We start from the raw sequence: 23,938 nt of genomic DNA, 5'->3' as shown, positions 1-23,938 counted from the left end.
ATAGAAATCAACCGTGCACCATAGAATGATACTGTGAATAATCTTGGGGGCTCGTCCGGGATCCAAACTGGATTAAGATCCCGGACGAGACCCCAAGACTGTTCTATGGTATGGGATTGAATTCTCTATAAGGTATGTCCATTGGATTGGGGCAGCCAAAGTCTGACATAGGTATGGCCCTTATGGGGTTAAACCTTACAAAACACACCATTCAATATAACCTGTGCTTTATTAATTGTGCTGAACATAAGATGTAAATTACAATAGAGTTAAATAAACACAATTTGTACTTCATATATATATTATATAGGATCACTACTATTATAGGCATATATTGTACAATTTATACCACTTTTTATATATATATATATATATATATATATATATATATATATATAGGCATTGCTTCTTTATTCCTTTTAAAGCAGTGTTCCCCAATATGTGGCTCCAGCTGTTGCAAAGTACTACAACTCCCAGCAATCTCCCAGGATGAGATCATTTATAATTTGGTCCCAAAAATAATGTTCTTCACAGATAAGACATATACTCACGAATATCTATGTAGCGGACAGGGTACAGGAGACTATAAATACACACAGACAGGTCTGCCCCTTAGCTGCTTCTCCAGGAACCCCACCCATCCAATACATGTTAACCAGACCAATAAATTACTCATAGACACAAATACTTAAAGGGCGACTCCACCCAACTCTGAAAAGTCATCTGACTAGACGAAACCCTTAGTAGATTCCTGATGACTGTGCTGTCTTGCTAGTAATATAGTACTAGTTGTTTTTAAAGGAGTCATGCTCCTCCCTTCATTTCCATAAATATAAAGTCCAGGAGGAGGAGTCAGCCCTGAAGCCCCACCTATACATATATGGAGAGCAGCAAGGTACAATTACAGTAAAAACTAGGCTGGATTCAACACTCTATTGGAGGTTTATGTTGGCAATAGGGATGGCAGTCTCCGCTGTATCCATCAACATAGCTTGCTGACAAATTCCCCCGATGAAATGGTAAAACACGGTGTGACTCTATCCTTGTCTTGACGCTTAAAGGGGCTTGCAGAATTTGAATCTTCCAGAAAAAGCGCCTCTTTTGTATTCAGTTTCTATGTGGTATTGCAGCTCAGTTCCATTGAAGTCAATAGAACAGAGTTGTAACACCGCACCCCACCTGAAGCCAAGGGTGGTGCTGTTTGTAGAAGGAAACAGCTACGTTTTACCAATTTCACATAAAGTGGGGTGGAGATCGCCTTAAATAAGATTTTTCCTGTTATCCAATTCTTAAAAATACATAGATGCGTATAGCGTGATATGCAAATAAATACTATATCGATCAGAATGTATAGCGGCAACACATGGAATAACACTGGGTAAAAAATATAAAGTTATAGTGAGATATATGAGTACTGCTGCCTCGGTTAGAATTTTTAAAGGGGATGTCCACTTTTAATAATTCCCATTTTATTAGCATGGTTTCTCGATGATCAGCAGATCACAGGTTGTGTTGCTGCCAGGACCCTCGGCTAACAGCAATGTATGGCAAGAAATCACTATCCCTGCAGCCCCACCACAGGAGAAACAATGAATTTCCATTAAAATCCCTAGGTTATCTGTTTTTTTGTTTTTTTTTCCGAATGGTCTGTTTAAGCCTCTGCCCACATTAACTTAAAGGGGTACTCCAGCAAAAAGAAAAAAATCTTTCAAATATACTGGTGTCAAAAAGTGCCAGAGATTTGTAATTTACTTTTATTAAGAAATCTCCAGTCTTCCAATACTTATCAGCTGCTGTCCGTCCTGCAGGAAGTGGTGTATTCTTCCCAGTCTGACACACTGCTCTCTGCTGCCACCTCTGTCCATGTCAGGAACTGTCCTGAGCAGGAGAGGTTTTCTATGGGGATTTGCTGCTGCTCTGGGCAGTTCCTGACATGGACAGAGGTGGCAGCAGAGAGCACTGTGTCACACTGGAGAGACTACACCACTTCCTGCAGGACATGCAGTAGCTGATAAGTACTGGAAGACTGAAGATTTCTAAATAGAAGTAAATTAAAAATCTCTGGCACTTTCTTTGCCAGAGTACCCCTTTAAAGGGGTTATCCAGGATTTAAAAAATATGGCTGCTTTCTTTCACAGACAGCACCACACCTGTTCTCAGGTTGTTTGTGAAATGACAACTCGACTCCATTCGGTTCAGCAGAACAGAGCTGCAATACCACTCCCAAACTGGTGACAACAGCGGCGCTATTTAAGCAGCTACGCTCTTTTAGTTAATCCTAGAAAATCCCTTTAAGCTTGGCTAAAGACCTGAGTAGACTTGTTGCTTGGGATGTGCTGTCTGACAACCCTGCATAAAAGGTTGTGGTTGTTAGGCAGTGAACCCTTAGCAACCAGACAGACTGTCAGTTCAAAGTTGGAATGACAAAGTACTGGCAACAGGGTGAGGCGGGTGGACGGCGGTGTGTGGCTTACCAGTAAGGACTAGCACCAAATCCATAGAACTTTCTGGGTATTTCAGTATGGAGGGTCTGATCTACGAATAATAGGTGCCAGAGATGACTGACAGCCGCGGATCTGGAGTGACTCTCTATCTGCGATGGCTGTCAGCCATTTCTGGCAGCTATTGTATTGGCAGTCACCGGTAGTCAGCCATCTCTGGCAGCTATTGTATTGGCGTTCACCAGTAGTCAGCCATCTCTGGCAGCTATTGTATTGGCGTTCACCGGTAGTCAGCCATCTCTGGCAGCTCTTGTATTGCCGGTCACCGGTAGTCAGCCATCTCTGGCAGCTCTTGTATTGCCGGTCACCGGTAGCCAGTCTACGTCCGGTCTTTGGTGACTGGCACCATTAGAGATAGGGTTATTCTCTAAGCGGGGGGAACCAATGTAAACACGTCAATGGATGAGGTTGTGCCCCCCGCTGCCGCCTTCCCAATGCACCCATGTTAGTTCTGGAAACACGTAAACCACAAGTACCATAAAACATGACCCGGACGCTGTCCCCATAGAAAGCACATGAACAACAGACTAAGACGACTGAACCGGAGACACACAGACATCGACGGACAGATTTCGGCAGTGGCGCTTCTCTATAGACGACGTTTTTTTTTTTATTTGGCACTAGCATCAACTCTTGATGAGGGTCAAGAATTCTTCTCTGGTTTTGGGGTCCTCTCGGAATACGCCGAGCATGGTGCTGGTTACAGTCTTGCTGTTCATCTTCTGTACCCCCCTCATGACCATACACATGTGACTGAGCCAAACAAAAAGAGACACGGAATTTAGATGAAGGCAGGAAAAGTAACATAACAGTAAATGTTAGTGGTTCCAAACTGTATTGTACTTCAGAGCTGCAATCCTAGTTCTACTAGCAGCTATGTTCTAGCTTTTGTCTGATTAGTTGGTTGTATAGATAGTAAGATTAAAGGGGGAGTTCAGCAAAAAGTTATTTCTTTCAAATCAACTGGTTTCACAAAGTTATATAGATTTGTAATTTACTTCTATATAAAAATCTCCAGTCTTCCAGTACTTATCAGCTGCTGTATGTCCTGCAGGAAGTGGTATATTCTCTCCAGTCTGACACAGTGTTCTCTGCTGCCACCTCTGTCCATTTCAGGAACTGTCCAGAGTAGGAGAGGTTTTCTATGGGGATTTGCTGCTGCTCCGGACAGTTGGCAGCAGAGAGCACTGTTAGACTGGAGAGAATACACCACTTCCTGCAGGACATACAGCAGCTGATAAGGTTTTTTTTTTAATAGAAGTAAATTTCAAATCTTTGGCACCAGTTGAAAGATTTGTTTTTATTGCTGATCTATCCCTTTAATATCCTGGGCTATGATGTAATGTCTGTAACAGCGCCACCCAACTACCATGGCAGCAGAATGCCACTACTACCCCCCACCATCCCTCAAGCTACATGTCTGGGTGATTGTCCCTTTGACCTGTTGGGCCTCATACTTGGCATGTAGCACTATGCTTTGAGACTATGACAACACTTCTCTGCCATCTTTGCGCTGTTTGATATAGTATTGGTTTTATTGAAGTTATTGGAAATGATACGTACGTAGCTTCCACAACCACTCCCACGCCCGCAGGCTGTAAGGCTTCTGTGATTGCAATGGCGATCTGTTTTGTAAGGCGTTCTTGAACTGTGGAAAGACCAAAACATGATGTTATTAAGTTTCCTATTCCAGCTAGATGACAATTACTATTTTTATTGTGTTTGTATTATATATATTATTGGTTAAGGACTGCCTAAGGACAGTACAGGATAAAGGAGTAAGGAGTGATAATGAGCCTAGAATATATTGTTTTCTGTGATTCATTTTCATGCATTTAATACCCAAGGAAAGCCTGCTTCCTGCCCCTAGTCATAGAGAGCCTGTGAGCCCTGCTTCCTGCCCCTAGTCATAGAGAGCCTGTGAGCCCTGCATCCTGCCCCTAGTCATAGAGAGCCTGTGAGCCCTGCTTCCTGCCCCTAGTCATAGAGAGCCTGTGAGCCCTGCGTCCTGCCCCTAGTCATAGAGAGCCTGTGAGGCCTGCGTCCTGCCCCTAGTCATAGAGAGCCTGTGAGCCCTGCTTCCTGCCCCTAGTCATAGAGAGCCTGTGAGGCCTGCTTCCTGCCCCTAGTCATAGAGAGCCTGTGAGCCCTGCTTCCTGCCCCTAGTCATAGAGAGCCTGTGAGGCCTGCGTCCTGCCCCTAGTCATAGAGAGCCTGTGAGCCCTGCTTCCTGCCCCTAGTCATAGAGAGCCTGTGAGGCCTGCGTCCTGCCCCTAGTCATAGAGAGCCTGTGAGCCCTGCGTCCTGCCCCTAGTCATAGAGAGCCTGTGAGGCCTGCGTCCTGCCCCTAGTCATAGAGAGCCTGTGAGGCCTGCGTCCTGCCCCTAGTCATAGAGAGCCTGTGAGGCCTGCATCCTGCCCCTAGTCATAGAGAGCCTGTGAGGCCTGCGTCCTGTCCCTAGTCATAGAGAGCCTGTGAGCCCTGCGTCCTGCCTCTAGTCATAGAGAGCCTGTGAGCCCTGCGTCCTGCCCCTAGTCATAGAGAGCCTGTGAGCCCTGCGTCCTGCCCCTAGTCATAGAGAGCCTGTGAGGCCTGCGTCCTGCCCCTAGTCATAGAGAGCCTGTGAGGCCTGCGTCCTGCCCCTAGTCATAGAGAGCCTGTGAGCCCTGCGTCCTGCCTCTAGTCATAGAGAGCCTGTGAGCCCTGCGTCCTGCCCCTAGTCATAGAGAGCCTGTGAGCCCTGCGTCCTGCCCCTAGTCATAGAGAGCCTGTGAGGCCTGCGTCCTGCCCCTAGTCATAGAGAGCCTGTGAGGCCTGCGTCCTGCCCCTAGTCATAAAGAGCCTGTGAGGCCTGCTTCCTGCCCCTAGTCATAGAGAGCCTGTGAGGCCTGCTTCCTGCCCCTAGTCATAGAGAGCCTGTGAGCCCTGCTTCCTGCCCCTAGTCATAGAGAGCCTGTGAGCCCTGTGTCCTGCCCCTAGTCATAGAGAGTATATAACTATGTATTATCAAGCTCAGTGTCTCCCCCTATGCAGCCCTCAGATATACACCTGACAGATCCCCTTTAAGGGCCCTATTCCACCGGAAAATTATCGTTCGCATAAGCGTTAACGATTAACGATCTCAAACGACCGCTATTGCAAGAGACCTGAAAACGTTACTCATTTCCAAGGAACGATAATCGTTACTTATGATCGTATTTGCGATAGTTTTTTACTTCGCTATTGTGTTCGTATCTACTGCAAACGACCGAACGACGTCCTATACAATGCGAACGTTTTGCGAACGAGCAACGATAAAAATAGGTCCAGGTCTTATAAGGGTCCTATTCCACGGGCCGAGGAGGGCCCGATCAACGATGTAAACGAGCGGCGATCTGCTAGATTTACTGGGCCTATTCCACGGCCCGATGATCGTTGAGCGAGGGCTGCAGGGACATCGTTACCGATGTCCTTGCAGCCCTTGCAGCATCATACATTACCTGTCCAGGCTTCTTCTCCGCGCTGTCTTCCTCCCCGGGTCCCGCGCGCTCTATCTTTAGAATGGCCGGTCAGCTGACAGGCCACACTCAGCCAATCACAGGGTGCGGCGGTCCCGGCCTGTGATTGGCTGAGCGCTCCATCAGTTGACCAGCCATTCTGAAGATAGAGCGCGCGGGACCCGGGGATGAAGACAGAACGGAGAAGAAGCCTGGACGGGTAATGTATGCTGCTGCTGCTTGTCAAAACATCGGTCGCCCGCCACGCACCGCTATTCAACTGTAGCGATTCGCGGTGGGGGAACGATGATTTTAGGTCTGGCCCTAAATGAACGATCAGCCGATGACACGATCATCGGCTGATCGTTCTCTCTATTTCACCGAACGATAATCAGCTGAATCGGGCCAAATGGGGCCGATCCGGCCAATTATCGTTACTGTGGAATACGGCCCTAAAGCGATCAACGATTTCTCTTTCGGTCATTAATCGTTAACTGCATTTCAACCGAACGATTATCGTTTAGATTCGAACAATTTAATGATAATCTGATGATAATAGTCTGGTGGAATAGGGCCCTAAGAGTGTTGTCACTTTAATGTGAGTCAGTGATCCCACCAGGTCTCCCAGCCCATGGCTGGTGGCTGTGTGTTCTCTATAATAAGCTCAATGCAGAAAGACCCCCTTAAGCCACCACTCTGTACATAATCTTTGGTTGACCCCCAACCAAGTCGTTAAATGAATCCAGAAGGAATAAATGACTATGAGAAGTGCGGTGGGATCTGTAATCTCCGGTGTACGCAGCGTCCTGGTCTCATTGTCACCACAATTACTGTCTCTATAAAGGGCAGTCACGTCGCTGTGTCCGGACCACACGGAGAACCTGCTCGGTCATTGTGACCTTTCTAAGCAGCTGCATCACCCTAACCCCTGATGATAACCAGAAAAACTGGCCGGGAGAGAGATGTCAGAAGCAATCAGGATACACCGTGACCCCAGGGGCCTTACCTTGTAGTCTTCTGCTGTATATCTCCACAATCCTTAAGAAAAACAATTCATTCCATTAGTCTGATGCATATAAATGTCTTGTCTGAGATTAGGAAAAACATGAGAAATTCTTTCTAAAACAGCGCCACACTTGTTTACAGGCTGTGTACGGTATTGCAGCTCAGCCCCTATCACCCGGTTCATATGTCTTCATAATGCTACAGGGTTAGGAGTAGCCCAGTGCTAGAAGACTCTTGTGCAGGCAATGCCTTTGTAATAAGGGGGGGGGGGCAAAATTGGGCACCCCAATAACTAGACCCCATAACAGTACAGCAGGTATGTCTGTGAAATTATAGGGTCCTACCATTTAGATGTCAACACGCTAGTTTTCGTCACATGATCCTTGAAGGGGGTTATCCAGGATTAAAAAGAGCGTGGGTACTTTCTTGCAAAAACAGCACCACCCCTGTCCGCAGGCTGTGTGTGGTATTGCAGTTAAGCTTCAATTCACTTCAATGGAAGGGATCTTAAAAACACACACCCATAAGACTATGTGCACACTATGGAATCCTGATGGAAAACCTGTTGCGGACTCCGCAGCTCGCGGTGGTGGCCGCACAAGTTTTCTGTCGGGATTTCATAGTGTGCACATACCCTAACTGATACAAGAGTCATGCTGCTTCTGGAAGAAAGCAGCCATGTTTTACTAAGCCTGGAGAACCCCTTTAACTATGACATAGGTCCAAATAAGTCTTAAATCTAACCTTGTAGGATATGAGAAGATAGAAGAAAGTAACACCTGACTGCGGAATCAGACTACACAGGGTTTGTTTGTAGTCTGTAACTATGGAGACAGAACAATCTGTATAGAAGCTGTACACACTTATCAAGGCTATCTGCAAAGTCGCTTTGTTCTATTCTGGCTCTGGAGTAATAAAAATACTTGCAAAAGTAAACACTCCCTTTAAGGTCAGCCGCTCGTATGTAAAGAGGGATTTGAATGCTCTTCCGTTCCTTATTACGTGTATTTGCGGCCTCGCGGCTACAAGTCTCCGCTGTATTAAATGTCAGATCTAATTGGAAAAAGTCTCGGTAGCGAGAGATGAAGGTGCGGAGGGGAGAGGAGAAATCTTACGCAAATAATCCTCTAGAAACCATAGCAGACGTTTGGGGATGATATCGGTGAAATGGAGAATTGGCTACAGAAGGGTTCATGTAAAGTGTCAGAGGTCGTCTGTGATCCGCCCCAGGAGGGAGATTTATCAAACATGGTGTAAAGTGAGACTGGCTCAGTCGCCCCTAGCAACCAATCAGATTCCACCTTTCATTTTCCAAAGAGTCTGTGAGGAATGAAAGGTGGAATCTGATTGGTTGCTAGGGGCAACTGAGCCAGTTTCACTATACACCATGTTTGATAAATCTCCCCCCAGATGTCTATATACCAGGGATGGGGAACCTTCACCCCCCAGAAAAACTACAATTCCCATCATGCCTGGACAGCCAAAGATTTAGCTTTGGCTGTCCAGGCATGATGGGTATTGTAGTTTGGTTTCAAAGGTGCTAAACTACTGACATCAGCTGACAGGGCAACTTAAAAGGTGGCATAAAGTTAGACTAGACAAGCTTAAAGGGACCCTGTATCATACTCATAGATACCCTGTATCATACTCATAGATACTCTTATTATACATGTAAATGTATAAAATCATGTTTTCCTTCCAAGCTCAGGAGTCATAGAGGCGGGGCTGAGCTGCAGGTTGGATTTTTGGTTGTGGATTCTGCATCCACAGTACGACACAGAACACGTAGCTGGAGTAAAACAGCTGCGGGTATATACACCCGGACACGCTGTCAGCAAGTGCCTGAGACTTATATAATAAGACGCAGTATCATGGCGGTGGTGGGGGATGATGCGTCTGGGGTTTATTCATTACAGTCAGTGCCCGGCCCCATCTCATTGCTCAGGAGCTGTATACATTATATTGATGGATGACCCCGGAGTGTCATGCTTCTCGCTCCACTGCTTCCTCCCTACGCGCCGCACTCATTTATTTCACACATTTTGATTTAAAAATCAATGAAGACACAATGTGAACTCACCTGGCCAGCTTACTGAGGCCCAGCACCTGTTTGTTTGGCAGATATCCTATGTGCACCTGTAGAGATGACAGAACAGACTCCTATGTAGATACATTGGTGGACAAGTGCTTAAAGGGGAACTCCGGAGTTGTTAAAAAAAAAATTTCAAATCAACTGGTGTCAAAAAGTTATATAAATTTGTCATTTACTTCTATTTAAAAACCTCCAGTCTTCCAGTACTTATCAGCTGCTGTATGTCCTGCAGGAAGTGGTGTATTCTCTCCAGTCTGACACAGCGCTCTCTGCTGCCACCTCTGTCCATGTCAGAAACTGTCCAGAGCAGCAGAAAATCCCCATAGAAAACCTTTCCTGCTCTGGACAGAGGTGGCAGCAGAGAGCACTGTTTCAGACTGGAGAGAATACACCATTTCCTGCAGGACATACAGCAGCTGATAAGTACTGGAAGACTAAGTATTTTTAAATAGAAGTAAATTGCAAATCTATATAACTTTCTGACACCAGTTGACCAGCTAGAGTACTCTTTAAACACCAAACACATAATATGGTTATTAGAAGAACACCCCTATTGCATGACCTGAGGAGGCGGAACATGACTGCGCCCCCTCTGACACCATGCTACGCTTTACACACATATAGTATTCCTTCAATATAGCCATTATTACTATAATGGCCTTCATTATAGCTCAGAATCCCCTGCACAGACAAAACCAACAGCATGCAGGCTACACGCAGTCACCACTAGGTGGAGCTCATTGAGTACTGAACACTCATTCAGTTAAATGTACAAGTTGTACACAGGCATTTAACTGTATAACTGCTGGATGTGGAGCCCAGACTGTTATAAATGCAAAATAAGTAATAGAACAGCAATAGTTATAATAATACTGAAACAACAGCTCACCTTCCCAATGAAAGGAACCAGATGGTGTTCACACATGGAAAACATATCAATGTCCTTCACAATCACCATCTCATCATGGTCTTCATCGAAGATGGCGTCATTCAGCACATCTGGAAGAGAAAAGAAATCATTTGTGGACTCTGCAAGCTAAATGAGAGAGAGTGTAATAAATCAAACCGTACCGGGGCAGCATTATAGTAGTTATATTCCTGTATATAGGAGCAGTATTATAGTAGTTATATTCCTGTATATAGGGGGCAGCATTATAGTAGTTATATTCCTGTATATAGGAGCAGTATTATAGTAGTTATATTCCTGTATATAGGAGCAGTATTATAGTAGTTATATAGGAGCAGTATTATAGTAGTTATATTCCTGTATATAGGAGTAGTATTATAGTAGTTATATTCTTGTATATAGGAACAGTATTATAGTAGTTATATTCTTGTATATAGGAGCAGTATTATAGTAGTTATATTCCTGTATATAGGGAGCAGTATTATAGTAGTTATATTCCTGTATATAGGGAGCAGTATTATAGTAGTTATATTCCTGTATATAGGGGCAGTATTATAGTAGTATATTCTTGTATATAGGAGCAGTATTATAGTAGTTATATTCCTGTATGTAGGAGCAGTATTATAGTAGTTATATTCCTGTATATAGGAGCAGTATTATAGTAGTTATATTCCTATATATAGGGGCAGTATTATAGTAGTATATTCTTGTATATAGGAGCAGTATTATAGTAGTTATATTCCTGTATGTAGGAGCAGTATTATAGTAGTTATATTCTTGTATATAGGAGCAGTATTATAGTAGTTATATTCTTGTATATAGGAGCAGTGCTATAGTAGTTATATTCCTGTATATAGGAGCAGTATTATAGTAGGTATATTCCTGTATATAGGAGCAGTATTATAGTAGGTATATCCCTGTATATAGGAGCAGTATTATAGTAGTTATATTCTTGTATATAGGAGGCAGTATTATAGTAGTTATATTCCTGTATATAGGAGCAGTGTTATAGTAGTTATATTCTTGTATATAGGAGCAGTGTTATAGTAGTTATATTCTTGTATATAGGGGCAGTATTATAGTAGGTATATCCCTGTATATAGGAGCAGTATTATAGTAGTTATATTCTTGTATATAGGAGGCAGTATTATAGTAGTTATATTCCTGTATATAGGAGCAGTGTTATAGTAGTTATATTCTTGTTTATAGGGGCAGTATTATAGTAGGTATATCCCTGTATATAGGAGCAGTATTATAGTAGTTACTAGAAAATGTACCCATCGCTGCCCGGGTATAAAGTGTCTTAATTAGATTTGTTCTAAGGTGCCCAAGAGGCCAAGCTAAAGGTATTGTTTCATCTGAGTTAATCAGTGGAATTAGTGTATACCTGTAGTGCATAGTTGGAGGGGTTCCGTATACCCACAATGTATAGTTTTTAGGGGTCTCCCATATCTGTAGTGCATAGTTGGGGGGGCTGTATACCTAAAGTGTATAGTTGGGGGGGGGGTCCTGTATACCTGTAGTGTGTAGTTGGGGGGGCTGTATACCTGTAGTGTATAGTTGAGGGAGGTCCTGTATACCTGCAGTGTACAGTTGGTTAAGGTCCTGTATACCTATACTGGTATAGTTCGGGGGTCCTGTATACCTGTAATGTATAGTTGGTGGAGGTCTTGTATACCTGTAGTTTATAGTTTGAGGGTCCTGGATACCTGTAGTGTATAATTGGTGGAGGTTTTGTATACCTGTATTATATAGTTCGGGGGTCCAGTATACCTGTAGTGCATAGTTTGAGGGTCCTGTATAACTGTAGTATAGAGTTGGTGGAGGTCCTGTATACCTGTAGTGTATAGTTTGGGGTCCTATATACCTGTAGTAAGTATATAGTTGGTGGAGTTCCTGTATACCTGTAGTATATAGCTTTGGGGTCCTGTATACCTGTAGTATAGAGTTGGTGAAGGTGCTGTATATCTGTATTATAGAGTTGGTGTAGGTCCTGTATACCTGTAGTGTATAGTTTTGAGGTCCTGTATACCTGTAGTGTATAGTTTGGGGTCCTATATACCTGTAGTATATAGTTGGTGGAGGTCCTGTGTACCTGAAGTATATAGTTGGTGGAGGTCCTGTATACCTGTAGTGTATAGTTTTGGGGTCCTGTATACCTGTAGTATATAGTTGGTGGAGGTCCCGTGCACCTGTAGTGTATAGTTTTGGGGTCCTGTATACCTGTAGTGTCCTGTATACCTGCAGGGTCGTATTCACCCGTATGGCAGTGTTATTCAGTCACAGTGTGTCGGTATTGGTCATGTCTGGTATAGTGGTGTTATCCAGTCACAGTATGGCGGTATTGGTCAGGTGTGGTATGGCAGTGTTATCCAGTCACAGTATAGCGGTATTGGTCAGGTCTGGTATGACAGTGTTATCCAGCACAGTATGGCGGTATTGGTCAGGTCTTGTATGGCAGTGTTATCCAGTCACAGTATGGTGGTATTGGTCAGGTGTGTTATGACAGTGTTACCCAGTCACAGTATGGTGGTATTGGTCAGGTCTGGTATAGCGGTGTTATCCAGTCACAGTATGGCGGTATTGGTCAGGTCTGATATGATGGTGTTATCCAGTCACAGTATGGCGGTATTGGTCAGGTCTGGTGTGGCGGTGTTACTCAGTCACAGTTTGGCGGTATTGGTCAGGTCTGGTATGGCAGTGCTATCCAGTCACAGTATGGCGGTATTGGTCAGGTCTGGTATGATCGTGTTATCCAGCACAGTATGGTGGTATTGGTCAGGTCTGGTATGACAGTGTTATCCAGCACAGTATGGCGGTATTGGTCAGGTCTGGTATGGCAGTGTTATCCAGCACAGTATGGCGGTATTGGTCAGGTCTGGTATGGCAGTGTTATCCAGTCACAGTATAGCGGTATTGGTCAGGTCTGGTATGACAGTGTTATCCAGCACAGTATGGCGGTATTGGTCAGGTCTGGTGTGGCGGTGTTATCCAGCACAGTATGGCAGTATTGGTCAGGTCTGATATGATGGTGTTATCCAGTCACAGTATGCCGGTATTGGTCAGGTCTGGTATGACAGTGTTATCCAGTCACAGTTTGGTATACCTGTAGTGCCCTGTATATACATGTACTGTATAGATGGAGTAGGGGGCCCTGTATATACATGTACTGTATAGATGGAGTAGGGGGTCCTGTATATACATGTACTGTATAGTTGAAGTAGGGGGCCCTGTATATACATGTACTGTATAGATGGAGTAGGGGGTCCTGTATATACATGTACTGTATAGATGGAGTAGGGGGTCCTGTATATACATGTACTGTATAGATGGAGTAGGGGGTCCTGTATATACATGTCCTGTATAGATGGAGTAGGCGGTCCTGTATATACATGTCCTGTATAGATGGAGTAGGGGGTCCTGTATATACATGTCCTGTATAGATGGAGTAGGGGGTCCTGTATATACATGTACTGTATAGATGGAGTAGGGGGCCCTGTATATACATGTACTGTATGGATGGAGTATGGGGCCCTGTATATACATGTACTGTATAGATGGAGTAGGGGGTCCTGTATATACATGTACTGTATAGATGGAGTATGGGGCCCTGTATATACATGTACTGTATAGATGGAGTAGGGGGTCCTGTGTATACATGTACTGTATAGATGGAGTAGGGGGCCCTGTATATACATGTCCTGTATGAATGGAGTAGGGGGTCCTGTATATACATGTACTGTATAGATGGAGTAGGGGGACCTGTATATACATGTACTGTATAGATGGAGTAGGGGGCCCTGTATATACATGTACTGTATAGATGGAGTAGGGGGCCCTGTATATACATGTTCTGTATAGATGGAGTAGGGGGCCCTGTATATACATGTACTGTATAGTTGGAGTAGGGGGTCCTGTATATACATGTACTGTATAGATGGTGTAGGGGGTCCTGTATATACATGTACTGTATAGTTGGAGTAGGGGGTCCTGTATATACATGTACTGTATAGATGGAGTAGGGGGTCCTGTATATACATGTACTGTATGGATGGAGTAGGGGGTCCTGTATATACATGTCCTGTATAGATGGAGTAGGGGGCCCTGTATATACATGTACTGTATAGATGGAGTAGGGGGTCCTGTATATACATGTCCTGTATAGATGGAGTAGGGGGCCCTGTATATACATGTCCTGTATAGATGGAGTAGGGGGTCCTGTATATACATGTACTGTATAGATGGAGTAGGGGGCCCTGTATATACATGTCCTGTATAGATGGAGTAGGGGGCCCTGTATATACATGTACTGTATAGATGGAGTAGGGGGTCCTGTATATACATGTACTGTATAGATGGAGTAGGGGGCCCTGTATATACATGTACTGTATAGATGGAGTAGGGGGTCCTGTATATACATGTCCTGTATAGATGGAGTAGGGGGTCCTGTACACATGTACTGTATAGATGGAGTAGGGGGTCCTGTATATACATGTACAGTATAGATGGAGTAGGGGGTCCTGTATATACATGTCCTGTATAGATGGAGTAGGGGGTCCTGTATACATGTACTGTATAGATGGAGTAGGGATCTACCAGTTATTACTGTGGATGTTGTGAGGCAGCTTCCCTAGCAACCATTGCTCCCTGTGATAATGAAAGCAGTAATCCTATTGGTTGCTAAGGCTCCAACTGCCGTGTCTGCTGCAGCTAATTATATCACCTGTGTTTGCAGTGAGGAGATTTTCCCATTCATCTCTATGGGGCGCCTCTCTTTCCCCTCCCCCTCCTCTCCTGTACATCTGGCGGGGACGGGACCTTCGCAATAACCTTCCCGGGCACCCAATGTATCTGTTTGCCAAATTTGGGGTCAAACGGTTCAGGCGTTTGGAAGTCTATAGAGGACAGACAGACAGACAGACAGAAGGACAGACAGACACTTTGATTTTTATGATATAGATATCCCTGTATATAAGAGCAGTATTATAGTAGTTATATCCTTGTATATAGGGGTCAGTATTATAGTAGTTATATTCCTGTATATAGGAGCAGTATTATAGTAGTTATATTCCTGTATATAGGAGCAGTATTATAGTAGTATATTCCAGTATATAGGAGCAGTATTATAGTAATTATATCCCTGTATATAGGAGCAGTATTATAGTAGTTATATCCTGTATATAGGAGCAGTATTTATAGTAGTTATATTCCTGTATATAGGAGCAGTATTATAGTAGTTATATTCCTGTATATAGGGAGCAGTATTATAGTAGTTATATTCCTGTATATAGGAGCAGTATTATAGTAGTTATATTCCTGTATATAGGGAGCAGTATTATAGTAGTTATATTCCTGTATATAGGGAGCAGTATTATAGTAGTTATATTCCTGTATATAGGAGCAGTATTATAGTAGTTATATTCCTGTATATAGGAGCAGTATTATAGTAGTTATATCCCTGTATATAGGAGCAATATTATAGTAGTTATATTCCTGTATATAGCAGCAGTATTATAGTAGTTATATTCCTATATATAGGGAGCAGTATTATAGTAGTTATATACCTGTATATAGGTGCAGTATTATAGTAGTTATATCCCTGTATATAGGAGGCAGTATTATAGTAGTTATATCCCTGTATATAGCAGTATTATAGTAGTTATATCCCTGTATATAGGAGCAGTGTTATAGTAGTTATATTCCTGTATATAGGGAGCAGTATTATATTAGTTATATCCCTGTATATAGGAGCAGTGTTATAGTAGTTATATTCTTGTATATAGGAGCAGTATTATAGTAGTTATATTCCTGTATATAGAAGCAGTATTATATTAGTTATATCCCTGTATATAGGAGCAGTATTATAGTAGTTATATCCCTGTATATAGGAGCAGTATTATAGTAGCTATATTCCTGTATATAGGAGCAGTATTATAGTAGTTATATCCTTGTATATAGGGAGCAGTATTATAGTACTGTAGGTATATTCCTGTATATAGGAGCCGTATTATAGTAGTTATATTCCTGTATATAGGAGCAGTATTATAGTAGTTATATCACTGTATATAGGAGCTGTATTATAGTAGTTATATTCCTGTATATAGGAGCAGTATTATAGTAGCTATATTCCTGTATATAGGAGCAGTATTATAGTAGTTATATTCCTGTATATAGGAGCAGTATTATAGTAGTTATATCGCTGTATATAGGAGCAGTATTATAGTAGTTATATTCCTGTATATAGGGGGCAGTATTATAGTAGTTATATTCCTGTATATAGGAGCAGTATTATAGTAGTTATATTCCTGTATATAGGGAGCAGTATTATAGTAGTTATATTCCTGTATATAGGAGCAGTATTATAGTAGTTATATTCCTGTATATAGGGAGCAGTATTATAGTAGTTATATTCCTGTATATAGGAGCAGTATTATAGTAGTTATATTCTAGTATATTGGAGCAGTATTATAGTAGTTATTTTCTTGTATATAGGAGCAGTATTATAGTAGTTATATTCTTGTATATAGGGGGCAGTATTATAGTTGTTATATCCCTGTATATAGGGGGCAGTATTATAGTAGTTATATTCCTGTATATAGGAGCAGTGTTATAGTCTTTATATCACTTTATACAGGAGCAGTATTATAGTAGTTATATTCCTGTATATAGGGGGCAGTATTATAGTAGTTATATTCCTGTATATAGGAGCAGTATTATAGTATTTATATTCCTGTATATAGGAGCAGTATTATAGTATTTATATTCCTGTATATAGGAGCAGTATTATAGTAGTTATATTCCTGTATATAGTAGCAGTATTATAGTAGTTATATTCCTGTATATAGGGGGCAGCATTATAGTAGTTATATTCCTGTATATAGGAGCAGTATTATAGTAGTTATATCCCTGCATATAGGAGCAGTATTATAGTAGTTATATTCCTGTATATAGGAGCAGTATTATCGTGTTATATTCCTGTATATAGGAGCAGTATTATAGTAGTTATATTCCTGTATATAGGAGCAGTATTGTAGTAGGTATTTCACTGTATACAGGAGCAGTATTATAGTAGTTATATTATTGTTGTCATTTCACTTCTTTTTGCTCCTGTAACACATTGGACGGGTTACTAAACCCTTAATATCGGTGTGACTGGTATGGCCCTTTAACAAACCATTGCCTTTTGATATTTTATGGCTATTTGAGCAGCTTGTGATTTCCTTGCTTCTATCTATGAACAGAACAGACCATGATAACAGGACAGTTTAATTTCCTGTGTCCTGGGCGCCTCATACAGGTAACCGTGGTAACACCCGTGTGCGTCATTTTGCTCCTTTCATTAAGTTAATGACACTTTGACTGTTGTTTGGTCATGTTTGCTGTGTATTGTGGCCGCACTGAATGCAGGTGATGAGTTGCGGTGACATCTAACAATTAAACTCAATTAACATTTGTTTGGATAAACTGCGCAAACAGGAACATTGATGTTGCTCATGGCGACCAAATCACCGTCATTTAGGTGCAGGATAGAAAACAATGGAAGCCCCTGACTGGTAGCCACAGGCTCATGATGTATCCCACATCATGGTACAGATCAAGGATAAGGGACCTTTAGCTGTTGCAAAACTACAATTCCCATCATGCCCCGACAGCCAAAGCTAAAGCTTTGGCTGTCGGGGCATTATGGGAATTGTAGTTTTTCCACAGCCGTAAGGTTGAAGGTTCCCCATCCCTGGCTCAGATGTGTTGGTCACATTATATGAGCAGTGTCACATCTGGTTGTTGTGTAACTCTGGGAAAGTTCATTCACACAGAATAACCCATGAGTCACACGAGTGATCGATATTATCAGTGGTGACACAGAGGTGATAGAGGTGATCCCTACATCGTACAACGTCCAGCTGATAATATCCTGAGGGCGCCATACCGCCTCTGTATCAGGATATCGAGCAAACAGCTACAGTGTGTACGGTGATCATAGTTGAATGGGAATACTCTGTGCTGAGTGATATAAGAGGATTTCTGATATTCTTTCTATCTATCTCCTATCTATCTATTTATCTATCACGGCCGATAATCATCCCGTGGAATAGAAGGCATCGATCAGACGACATTGTTCATGTCGGCTGATCGTTGCGTCGTTTGTCTTTCAAATATGTTGAAACACAGACGACTCATGCAGCAACGATCTGCTGCCGTCGCTCCGAGGAATAGAAACGTCTGCAGCAGACAGCTGCTGTATGCTATGGGCTGCCCGGACGATCTAGCGATCACCCGGGCAGTCCCCCCGCAGCTCCCCACAGCCCCTCCTACACTCACCCCCTTGCTGCTGCCATGTGTAATAGTGGTGGCAGCGATCGGGGAACGAGGAGCAAACGAGCGCTAATTGCTCTCGTTTTTCCCTGTCATTCGGCCTGTGGAATACGGCCTTTACCAAGGCAGTGCTGCTTTATCTCTTTTTTCTATCTATCTCCTATGTCCAGGTACGATGGTAGTTGTAGTTTTGCACAAGGTATATAGCCGCATCTATCTATCTATCTATCTATCTATCTATCTATCTATCTATCTATCTATGTATCTATCTATCGTAAATCCAGCTGGTTGTTGGAGTCTAGACACTGTGCTTATATACACCGGCTCTGGGCACATAGAATCTTTTATCCCTTTATCCCGCACTCATTCCTGCTATTTTGCTGAAATATAAAAAGCCCCTTAAACCTGATGCAGCATTTATACAAAGATGCCTTTTGCTTCTACAAAAACGACTATAAACCGCCTCAGATTGCTCTCACAGTCACACTGGCAAACTAAACCAGGCAATATTTTTTAGTGTATAAATTGCAGGATGGCGCACATCAGCAGTTACATTCCGCCTCTGCAGGTGCCGCCCCTTTAATTAGGGATCTCGCTCTATCTATCAGGGAACACAGTTACGAGTGCCAGGTTAATTTTGATTGCAGCCGCACAGATGTGGGGAAGGTAGACGGCTTTTCCCATTATACCAAACAAACACCAGGTGCTGGAAGAGAGAGAGCGCCCAAAGCCTTTTATGTGACCGACACGGAGCCGAGTGACAGCTAGGTGAATGGTGCAAGTGATGGGCTGCGTCCCTGAGACAGGAGATGAAACAGATCGCTATAGAAACGCTGCTCCGCCAGTGAATAAAATATTCCAGCGATAAGGTGATCACATGGGTATAAGATGGAGTCAGGGTCGGCTGAGGCTGCTAGATGGTTATTTCCGTATCCATAAGCGTTAAAGAAACACGTTCCCTTCCAGTAAATTGAAACAAATGGGCTTCTCCACTTCCCAGTGGCGGTCCCATCCCCCGCACTCATCCGACTTCTTCTGGTGTCCACAGATAATCAGAAGTCAAATCAGAATCCTGTGCCTGCTCCTTCACCCCATCCTGTACTATGTATTAGACATATACGCCCATGGCCATGTATGTTTAAGGGCGTATTCGCACACTGCGGATCTATTATTGCACCAGAATAAAATCATTTGCAGATCGGTAGCATGTGAACCCGCCTTAAAGGGGTTATTCCAGCGTTAGCCAATAAATGTTATTCCTTGTATGAATAATAATGACCATTCTCCAGTATATGATCTGTATCCTGTCTTATGGTGTGCAGGATCTCTGCTTGCTGTCATTCAATGGTGCGTCCAGTGGATACAAATCTGCCCCGGCCTTGTGCAGGGACGTTATCGGAGCTCGGATACCTGTGTATCCATCACAGGACCGGGGCAGATATGTATCCACTGGAAGTATCACTGAATGACAGCAAGCAGAGATCTTAAAAAAAACATGAAAAACTGGAATATTATGATAGTGACACAATAACTCATTATACCATGAATTATGTTTTATTCCAGTTTCAGGATTACCATTTACCATATGGCCACAGGTGGTATATATTTGCTTACCTTATAGGGGTAACCCTATTATATTGTAGAGATAGGGGATAACAGGCTGAGCGATGGGGGTCTGATTACTGGGACCCTCATTGTTCCTGAGAGTGGGGGTGTAATAAATGGTGGCCACCCCTCCCTCTATTCTCTATGGGACTGCTGAACCTTTCTGAGTTCAGCACTTGGCGTGTAATAATGAAGTGCACCATTTATTCCAGTCATAGTTGTGTTCTCGGGATCAGTGAGGGTCCCAGCAGTCGAACCCCCACCGGTCAGCTTGTTATCCCCATTGCTGAAATTGGAGGACCCTTTTAGTTCAGAGCAGTAGCAAATGCCTATAGAAAACCTCTCCTGCTCTCCATACTGGAAAGAATACACCACTTCCTGAAGGACATACAGCAGCTGATAAGTACTTTCTTTTTCATGAACTACCCCTCTAAGGGGTTATGTCTGCATCGTGCTAATGGTGCCACATGGGACCCAGACAAACCTGTATTGTGAACCAGTGGGCTGCGCCAGTATATACCCCCCAGAAGCAATGTTATACCTCCATAGTAGTGCATGCAATATGGAGGTACAGTATGGGCCCACGCTGACACTGTGTACTAGGGCAGAGTATGATAGGAGTGGATTTGATGGCATAGATCTGTATAGGAGCTGTATAGGACACAACATGGCAGGAGGCTGTATGTAAAGTTGTTATAAATTTTGTGTTATACACATGCCGGGGATGACACTCCTGCCGCCAGCTCTTCTTCGTTGTTTTTTGTGATACGCTCCTGGCAGCGTCTTTATTATCAGTGTGTCTGAACTAATCTGACCAGTCTTGTCTCCTGTCTGCCATCTGCAACGAGACACGACCCAGAGGGGCCTGAGGTGACACATCAATGTCTGTCCCTCTATTACTAATAACAAAGCCGCCGACAATGTCTGCAAAAGTGACTTCATCTGTTGCTTAGGGTTCGCTTTGTGGCAGGATTGGAAAAGGTAAACTGGCTGAACGGTGTATTGAGGTCCGGCAATAGTGATGACAACTACTTATGATGCTAACTCTAATTCAGGCTTTGACTAGGGCCTAGGCCGAAGATCTGGCCTTGTTTCCTATGGCAACCAATCCTAGCTCCGCTTTCATCTCTTAAACCGCTGTGGAGGAATGAGAGCTGCGCTGTGATTTGTTGGTAAGTGTGCGGGTGTAATAGAATGGTGGCCAACGTCCTACGCCAGGAAATTTATTTTTATTATAAAGTGGAGGACCCCTTTAAAATTATCAAACCTAGTGCAGAGCTTACAGCTTTCATTTTTAAATATGCTTCTGATTGGTTGATATGGACAACTGCTCTGCTCCGCCCCAACTATAATATATATATATATATATATATATATATATATATATATGGTTGATATGGACAACTGCTCTGCTCCGCCCCAACTATAATATATATATATATATATATATATATTTTTTTTTTTTTTTAAATAGTGTGTGTGTGTGTATGTAATGGGGCGTGAAACCTCTTTACGATTGGGAATTGACTTCTGAAACCCCCAAAATCAGACATTCATGGTACATCCTATTGGTACGCTATTCAAATGGTGAAAGGCAATGAGATGGGAGACATGGTTGCCATTTGTAGTCCAGAAGAGGTGGCCCCTCAGCTTTCCTGCTTGGTTAGTTTAGCCGTGATACATCCCCCAGCCCTGGACTGTAGTAATCTGGAAGAGCTGAGTGAGTGAGTGACAACCATCTTGCTGGTCACCCAGCTTTCCCATAAACAGATATGACGGATTCTGAAAGTCCTCGAGCTCTGATACTGAGGACTGTGCAGCAAAAGCAAAAAACACGTACTGACCAATACTGACAATGTGTTTTTTTTTTTAGTCGTCAACAGATTTTTCTACCATATAATATTACAGATAATTTGCAAAAGTTATTGTGTAAGATTTGGGGATATGTGGGGGAATTGATAAGTGGTGTGACTTTTTCGGTGGCTTTGAGCCCTGCGCTGTGATTGGTTGGTGAGCGGAGGCCTGGCGGGTTCACTCCCACCTCTTCAGCCAATCGGTGATGACGTGTATTCCTCTTATAATGCTACAGTACTATTATAGACCGCTATTAACAGTACACAATCTACATACCAGCTCAATTCTATTCAGCCATCTCTTACTGGAAACACTGGTTGACAACCAATATAGTTACCATTACAAATCCAGCTCTCCCAGAATCCTGATCAACAGGTGTCTCTATTTGTCTAATGACTCATCCCTTCCATACAGTTAAGTCACTAAGCAGTTGAGGAGTCTGGAAAAGCACCAGTGATGGTTGTCACCCACCTTCTCTAGAATCCCCCCTTTAAGAATGTTGCCATTTTAGTTCACACCAAGAAACTTGCGTCAATTGAATGGAAGTTGTGGAGGTGTCTGACACTTTCTAGAAGGCATAAGAAACATTTTGGCATGCTGAATCCTGTAGTTCCCCATAGGGAAGCACTTACCTGATATTGTCTCTTGGTAGCCCTTGGTGAAGAACTGCATGGCGGTCGCTGCCCTCCATGGGGTCTTCAGTAGTCCCTGTCTTCCGGGGTCTTCTCCCAGCGCCCTCAGGATGGTGCTGTAAGCCGCTGCCAAGGAAGGAAGGTTCATCTCATTGTCTTCCTCACTGCGAGTCCTTTCTTCCCTCCAGCTCTCCAGGGGTGGGGTGCTCACCTCAGACCTACCCCGATCCCCCCTGCCCAGTGCCGCCGGGGAGTCCTTTTTGTCTTTATCTTCTTGTAGAAATCCATTGCAGTTGACCGGTTTCTTCTCCGGCAATGGCCTTGACTTGACTGGATCCATGTCGGTGCGGTCTCCTAGGTGGAGGAATGATGGGAGTCGCTCTACTTAGAAGCCTTAGTGTTGCTGTAAACTTCAGAGAAGTTCTTAAAGTTCATCACCATACAGGTACTACCTGCTTACCATAAGCATGTGAGAGATAGCGGAGATAGTCACCTGCTCACCAGGTAGCTCCCAGATCAGGAGGTTACAATATAAGGTCTAGGACATATGACATGCAATACACTAGAGTCATACAATCTTACCCTGAACTGACATAGTGGGTATAAGCTGAGGTCTGTGCCCGGGATGGTCTGCGCTGTCAGGTAGCAGAGGCTGGCAGTGGCAGCAAGTTCCCAGAAGCATTAGGGATATGCTCCTTTAGACACGGTGCACCTTGCTCCTTGGTCTCCAGCAGTCCATTCACTTCCAAGTCTTATTCTGGATATACAGGATAGACCGTCGTCTCCGATAGATTGTAAGGCTGGTGGTGCCCACGTGGTTGGCTTGGAGATTCAGGGCACTATTGCACAAGTCTCTGAGCTTTGCTCTTCTCTCAGATCTCCGCAGGTTCCAGCTGCTTTATGTAGCTTACCGGACAGCCCATTCTCTCACACACCCCTTATTGGCTATGGCTTTGTGTGCGTCATGACAGCCTCTAAGAGGATCAGGGAGGAGAATGAGGAGGGAGCTGCAGCTATTGGGGGGGGGGGGGAGATGGAGAAAGTGCCCTGAGCGCAGGAAGGAATTACATCTATATCATAGAACATGTACCCAGGAGATCTGGGCTCTGCGCTGTCCCTTTAAATATCACACCAAGCAATGGTATATTGTACAGTCCGATCTCCTTTAAGCAGATGACTAGTGTGAGGATGATGGATTCTGGAATAATCTACAGATCGGTACAGTGATCAAATCCTGCGTATAAGGAAACCTCATGCACTTTTATTATTGCTTATTTTTTTTCTAAGATCTCTGCTTGCTGTCATCCAGTAGGACCCGTCATTGTTTATTTCCCGTAGATAATACTGCCCAGCTCATGTGATGGACACAAAGGTGCTCGACTCCTTACCAGAATGGGCTCTGATCATTGGGCTCACAGTTTTCAGTATCTCTGCTTGCTGTCATTTGGTAGAACCCGCCATTGTTTATATCCAGAGCAGCATAAGGTATGCAGGTCATGTGATGGACGCAGAGGTGCTCGGCTCCTTATCAGACCCTCCATTGTTTACTACC

The 23,938-nt window shown here is 43.5% G+C and overlaps 1 protein-coding gene across 1 annotated transcript; it reads right to left on the bottom strand.

Moving 5' to 3' along the window:
- Window positions 1-210: 210 nt before the first annotated feature.
- On the bottom strand, window positions 211-23,283 carry GCH1 (GTP cyclohydrolase 1). Its single transcript, XM_069950620.1, has 7 exons — window positions 22,969-23,283; window positions 22,387-22,740; window positions 9,965-10,074; window positions 9,064-9,119; window positions 6,985-7,016; window positions 4,065-4,149; window positions 211-3,254 (listed from the first exon to the last, which is right to left on the bottom strand). The coding sequence occupies exons 1-7, from the start codon at window positions 23,066-23,068 to the stop codon at window positions 3,128-3,130; spliced, it is 864 nt and encodes a 287-aa protein (XP_069806721.1). The 5' UTR covers window positions 23,069-23,283; the 3' UTR covers window positions 211-3,127.
- Between the last annotated feature and the right edge of the window lie 655 nt (window positions 23,284-23,938).

Source organism: Dendropsophus ebraccatus, chromosome 13, assembly GCF_027789765.1.
Source record: "Dendropsophus ebraccatus isolate aDenEbr1 chromosome 13, aDenEbr1.pat, whole genome shotgun sequence".
Taxonomy (NCBI): domain Eukaryota; kingdom Metazoa; phylum Chordata; class Amphibia; order Anura; family Hylidae; genus Dendropsophus; species Dendropsophus ebraccatus.
The sequence above is the reverse complement of the archived record's forward strand: the minus strand, read 5'-3'. Positions and strand labels throughout refer to the sequence as shown.

Bases quoted from the DNA above. Each gene is read 5' to 3' on its own strand.
- GCH1 (XM_069950620.1), bottom strand. From the start codon at position 23,068: ATGCTTCTGGGAACTTGCTGCCACTGCCAGCCTCTGCTACCTGACAGC. The intron at 9,120-9,964 runs GTGAGCTGTTGT...TCATCTCTACAG, and splicing joins TGGTTCCTTTCATTGGGAAG to GTGCACATAGGATATCTGCC. The intron at 3,255-4,064 runs GTACGTATCATT...TGTTTGGCTCAG, and splicing joins GGAGTGGTTGTGGAAGCTAC to TCACATGTGTATGGTCATGA.